The following is a 5972-nucleotide window of genomic DNA, read 5'->3' as shown; positions in this document are numbered from 1 at the left end:
TGTTAATATTTATTTTGTTCGATTAGAATATTAAAGTTTAATTTAATTTTATTATTGTTTTTTACATTTTTATTGTTCAAAAGTGATATCAATAATTACAATCAAATAAATAGATTTAAAATAAAATAAAAATATAAAAAAATATTTTTCAAAAACAAGATTGAAAAGTGATAGACAAATACGCCAATCCATTTAATAACAAAGCGGGTTACGAATTTTAACCCACATAACCTAAACAGGTCATTTTGATCCGCCTCAGTTTTGATAAATCAACAACGAATGGGAATGAATTGACCCGTTTTGTTGAATTAACCCGTTTTGTCATCCTATTGGTAATGTACAGCTTGCATAACTCGTATAAAATAAAATAAAAACAAGCATTGTTGAAATTAATTGGTGAATAATATACGCCTGAAATGAAAGAAATAAAGATGAGAGGCAAGAGTTATGTGCCAATTGAAAAAAAAAGAATTACTGGTAAAAGTGAATTTATCTGCATGTTACTTGAATATTTTTTTTGTCACAATTTTTTCACAGAGTCGCAGTAATTAATTAATGTGATTTAAAAAATATATAAAGAGTTATAAATTATAAATATATCAACAGATTCATCAAAATTAGAAAATCAATCTCAAGAACAAAAAAAATACACTTACACATCAATAACGAAATTTAAACTCAAGTTATCATAAGATACAAATTGAGTTCTTATGAATTGAACAACTTTTAATGTCTTTTCTACTAAAGATAAATTCATATTGAATATTTGTACATAAATATTTTGGAGGGACATTAAAAGTTGTTCAATTCTTGCTAATGACATTTTCTTAATATTTTTAAAACTACATATTTTTTTTCAATAAACCACCTTTAATAAGTTATTATTTTCAACTACATTTTTTGTTCGCAATTTCAAACTAAAATCTTGTGAAGTTATTGAAGTCCAATTAAAGATCATGTGCTATAAAATGAAATTAAAATAGTTACAGTTGAAGAAGGAGTATACATAGAAATGTAAAAGCAGAATATGAAATTTGAATATATTAAACTATACATTTGAAGCAATGAGCAATGATAGTGGAACTAGCTCTATATAGATTTCAATATAATGATAACTTTGAAGAGCTGTGTGTACATACCTAATTATGATTCCTAGTTTCTAAATTTAAAAACAAATTGTAGAAACTTCGATCATTCTTTTTTTTTTCTTTGTTGATCCCAATTGCGTGATCATAGAAAGGGATGGTTGGTGGTGGAAGTGTCCAAAATCAGAATAATTAGAAGAGACAAAAAGGTTGTGACAAATACAGTGGAGGAAGACGGTGGTGACGGTGGCGCTGCATGGCTGCTGCTTCCTCTGAATATCATTCCGAAGAAGTCTCCGTCGTCACTGGACCCCGCACTGTTGCCCTTGCTGGTTGCTCCGGTCACGGTCCCACCACCGTTGAAACCGGGATACAGATCCCCGTTATCCCTGTTCAATTATTCACTCATGAGAACTCTAAGAAAGCTACTTTTTTGGTTTGGTAGAGACATGGAAAATAAGGGCAATGGAAAGTGAAAAGGCATTAGCTTCAAATAGAAGGAACCACGCAGACAAATATTTCATTGGCTTCAACTTGAAGAAAAGGTAGAATGTGAGGTAATTCTGAGTATTATTGAAACTAATTTGTTGTGTTGTGGAGGCGATTTAATTGGCATTAATTAAAAGGTGTGTGATGAGAGTAGGAATTGGAAAAGAACAGGTGCAGCTGTGTAAAGAAACATGGGTGACTAGATTCAACAAATTCAGGCGATGAAGTCAAATTCCAAATTAAATTGGTTTAGGTAGTGTTTTGAATTTCACAAGACACTTGATATGACTACTGCATAGCAACATTTTTCTGTTTTTGACACCCAATCAAATTCATTGTACAACTCACAAAAATGATGAAAAAGATGTCTTTCCTCATTTGCTGTGTCTCATGCCTGGAAAAGATGGCTCAAAAGCTTGTCTTTCCAATAATTTTTCATTTTTTATTGAGAGGGTGCATGAGGGCAGAATAGGGATAGTTGCTAACTGTGCCAAACAAGTGGCAGAAGGAATTGACAATTCAAAATTAGATGCAGGGTTACTCTGTAATCCCTCTGTTTTAAGTAGCAGCATGTATGATAAAAGGGTTGGGTTAATAAGGGGAGAGTCACTTTCCCAATTATGAATGAGAAGCTGCTTTGATGAGTGTGTTGTGACTGGTACATGTTGAATCAGAAAATGGGTCCAAAAGGGTTTCAAAACACGTTATCATACAATGAAAGGGTCCCATTTTTACTTGCTGGAAAGCACATAAAAAGGAATATAATTTCAGCCAAAACATCTGACATGGACCTACTACGCTCCAACCCTAGTATTTCAACTCCTTCACCCATTTCTGCGCTTCCATCCATTTCACACTTCATTCAAGAGGGTGGAGGGGATTTAAACAAAAGTGTGGTGCTTTCAAAATCTCCAAAAAAAACAGAAAGAAAAGAATAATCTTTTTAATATAATGTGGTGTAAGGTGAAGTTTGGAAGAGAAAGGTGAATGAAGACAAATGAACTGTAACTGGGGCTGTTAAGTGTTGGGCCATGAGGCAGAGATTCTCCTTTTCCAATGACCTCACGATCACGTGCATGGCCAAAAAGACTCCACTTTCCTCTGATTTAGTTAATTATTAATCACCATTGCTAATCCCAATCTCGGGTTCCTCTATAACAGTCCAATTACTACTACACCTAACCCTGTAAAGTGAGTTTTAGCATAAACCAAGGTTTGGGAAACAAGACGTAAAAAAACATTTTACAATGTTCCATAAAGCTTTTCATTCAACTCCAACCCAATCAGAATCAGAACAACTTGTACTGCACAGTTGGCACTCTGCTGTGCTGCACCGTGTGAGAGGCATGTGGGACAGACAGACAGAGTAAGGGGCATTCGCGTCATTTCCTTGTTTCTAAAAGACCACTCTAACCTTTTTCCACAGCACTGTTACTAACATTAACACACCAATAGACCACACTACCCTTTCTAAGGACAGTTAAGAAGACAGGTAATGTCCGTTGTAGGGCCAGATTATTCCATTAGAGAACTCAGTTGAAAAGGGAATAATAATACGCGCATAAGAATAATATATTATAATTATATAAAAAAATTAAAAGGTAAAGGTGATATAATAATAATTATTATTAATAATAAAATACCTGGGATCACCGAAGACACCGGAATACATGGTGAGCTGGTCAATTTGCACGGCGGATTTGGGTTGCACACTGGTGGCCTCCGCGTACTGTGCACTCATCCCTGCACCCGACGGTACAAAGAATGCTCCATTTACCATTACATCCCCTTCCGTTCTCCAATTCCAACCACTCCACTCCCTGTCGTCTGTTTCCACGCGCTTCGTCACCTGCCATTCCAACACAACCAAACCCTCACTTCATCAGCAAAACCACCTCACGCGCCGCCCACGCGACTACAATATTCCTCCAGAAAGCATATATTCGTTCCAAACAGGAGTCAAACAAAAGAAGCACAGTGGGCAGGCACATGATATTATTATTACGATTATATGCAACAGTTCATTCCCATTCCCAAGAACAGAAAGAAAAAAAAAAGAGTTTTTGAGGAGGGATGAGATTATTGATATTAATAAATAATAATAAAGATTAAAAAGAGTGAAATAATGAAAAAAAAAAGGTTGATTCAGTGTACCTCTTTGGCATCAGGGTTGGAGGGGGCGGTGTAACGGTTACCCTGGCTGTTGATGGTGGGGTTGGCGCTGCCGCCGATGGCGTACATCTCCCACTGGGTGAAATCGTTGTTGACGACGTGGATGTAGCCGAGTCTGCAACGTGGCATGCGCTGAACCAAACCCTCGCCGAAGTGGTTGAACGCAATGGTGACTTGCATGCCTCTGTCGGGGGAGTACTTGTCGTTGTGTCCCAAGAGCATGACCTCGTCGTGGTGGGCGAAGTGGTTGTTGGAAATGGTAATTGCGGTGGAGCCCATTATGGCGTCGATCAGGCCGTCCGTGCAGTAAGAGAGGGAGCAGTGGTCGATCCAGATCTTCCGGGAGCTGAAGATGGAGATGCCGTCGCCGTCCGATCTCCCTCTCCACCCAACGTGCGTCGGACTGGCCCGTATGTTGGTGTTCCCTGACGGCGTGCAGTGGTGGACGTGGATGTTGTGGATGATGACGTCGGAGATATACTGGAGCGTGATGCAGCCGTGGCCCGTCACGTGGACGTTGGCGCCCCTTCCGTCGACGGTTTTGAAGCTGTTGAAGATGAGCTCGTGTTTAAGGTTTATGGTCATGTCCGCGGCGAACACGATCCAGAGAGGCTCGTCTTGGATGACGGCGTGCCGGAGCGTGCCGGGAACGGGGTTGGCCGGGTCGCGGTCCGACGAGTCCGTCACCACGTAGATCTGCCCGCCCTTCCCGCCCACGGTGTCTTTGCCGAACCCGATGCCGCACTCCGCCAGCTTCTGCCGGTTTGCGCCCCAGTTGGGGTCGCACCGCCAGCAGTCGTCGATGGGGTTTCCGGTGAGACACGAGGCTTGTTGGTCCTTGGACAGTGTTTGCCTTCTCCATAACGAGACATTAACCTTCCTGCATCACCAAAACAGAAAGCAGCGAAATTTTTAGTGTTTGAGAGGTGGGAGAAGCAGAAGTATATAATGTGGGTTGTTGGGTTGTTGAAAGATTGTTTACCGTTGAAGTTCGTGGACTATGGATTCAGGGTGAGGGTGTTGGTGGGGTAGTACGGTGAGGTTGAGGAGAGCTTCAATTGGGGGGGAGAAAGAACTTAGAAGGCACATTAAAAGAATGCAGGTGATGGGGAGCATTCTTCTTTCGTGGAACAATTATGACGATGTGCTTGGTTTGGTTTGGTGTTGTAAAATGATGCTTGGTTTTGGTTTTGGTTTGGAGTGCTTCCTCTTGAATGCACAATTAATTAGGAAGCTCGAAAATTTTGGTAAATGGAAAGGGCTTTTTATCGTAACTGGTTTTATAATAGTGGTAATGGTCGGGTAATTATTCTAGGATGGAAAAATTAAGTTGCTTTGTGGGTGGGGTTATGGGTTTATTTGTTTATTTATTAAGGAAGAAAGAGATTGAAGTTGGAGTAGCTATGGTTTATGAATTGATATATGAGAGAGAGAGAGAGACAGAGAGAGGACATTGTTTCATGGTTTGTCTCTCTCTCCTCTTCCTCTTACATTCCTTGCCTTGCCTTGTTCACTAGTCCTTCTTGGCATAGCGGCAAAATAATGATGAATGTAAGAGGAAAACTAAAAGTGCAGAGAAAGGTTTATCCAAATGGTGAAGGGAACTGAAACCCGTGTCTTTTAGTTTCTTGTGTTTTACCATGTAAAATGTAATGGTAATATCTTGTGTGGATTAAGATTCTTTGCCGGAACTTTGTATTTTGTAAGGTCTTATTCGCATTAATCCCTACTTCCACTTTTTCAGAGGCCTTTTATCCGCTACCACTTTATGGATAGGGGGGGGAAAAGATTGGTCTTTGAGTCAATTTTTACTCCTTCCAAAGATTTCAGTTTTTGGGTTCTGAAGAAAAGTAGCAAAGATACAGAGGGCAGAGGAGAAAACGAACAACTATATTTGGGCCTCCATTAGTATCTACCGCAAGCTTTCTTTCCAAAACAGAGACTTCAAAAATAAGTTTCAAATATCTTACTGTTTCTGTTTCAAGTTTAATCTTTTACATTTGTCATTTATGTATATTTTATTTCAGGTCAAATAATTACCTGTTTTTCAACTGGGCTTTATTGCAATTTTTTGTTGTCTTATGACATTATGTGATTTGTTAGTTTTCAACTTTCGATTATGCAAATTGAGACTTCCATTTACAGAAAAAGCATATGTTAGTCTTCCAACACTTATCTAGAACAACGATAAATATAAATAATAAATATAAATTTGGATCGGTTTAC

General features: G+C 39.0%; 1 protein-coding gene across 1 annotated transcript; it reads right to left on the bottom strand.

The window, feature by feature from the left end:
• Window positions 1-942: 942 nt before the first annotated feature.
• Window positions 943-5544, bottom strand: LOC137828529 (Pectin lyase-like superfamily protein). Its single transcript, XM_068635148.2, has 4 exons — window positions 4729-5544; window positions 3729-4626; window positions 3218-3423; window positions 943-1474 (listed from the first exon to the last, which is right to left on the bottom strand). The coding sequence occupies exons 1-4, from the start codon at window positions 4860-4862 to the stop codon at window positions 1231-1233; spliced, it is 1482 nt and encodes a 493-aa protein (XP_068491249.2). The 5' UTR covers window positions 4863-5544; the 3' UTR covers window positions 943-1230.
• Between the last annotated feature and the right edge of the window lie 428 nt (window positions 5545-5972).

The sequence above is a fragment of the Phaseolus vulgaris genome, chromosome 7 (genome assembly GCF_051622355.1).
Source record: "Phaseolus vulgaris cultivar YP4 chromosome 7, ASM5162235v1, whole genome shotgun sequence".
Taxonomy (NCBI): domain Eukaryota; kingdom Viridiplantae; phylum Streptophyta; class Magnoliopsida; order Fabales; family Fabaceae; genus Phaseolus; species Phaseolus vulgaris.
This window is presented reverse-complemented; position numbering and strand designations above follow the sequence as displayed.

What these genes read in the sequence shown, in the direction of transcription:
- LOC137828529 (XM_068635148.2), bottom strand. Translation starts at nt 4,862, where the DNA reads ATGCTCCCCATCACCTGCATTCTTTTAATGTGCCTTCTAAGTTCTTTC. An exon ending in CCAACCCTGATGCCAAAGAG is followed by an intron (nt 3,424 to 3,728) that starts GTACACTGAATC and finishes TTGGAATGGCAG; the next exon opens with GTGACGAAGCGCGTGGAAAC. An exon ending in GGTGTCTTCGGTGATCCCAG is followed by an intron (nt 1,475 to 3,217) that starts GTATTTTATTAT and finishes ATAATTGAACAG; the next exon opens with GGATAACGGGGATCTGTATC.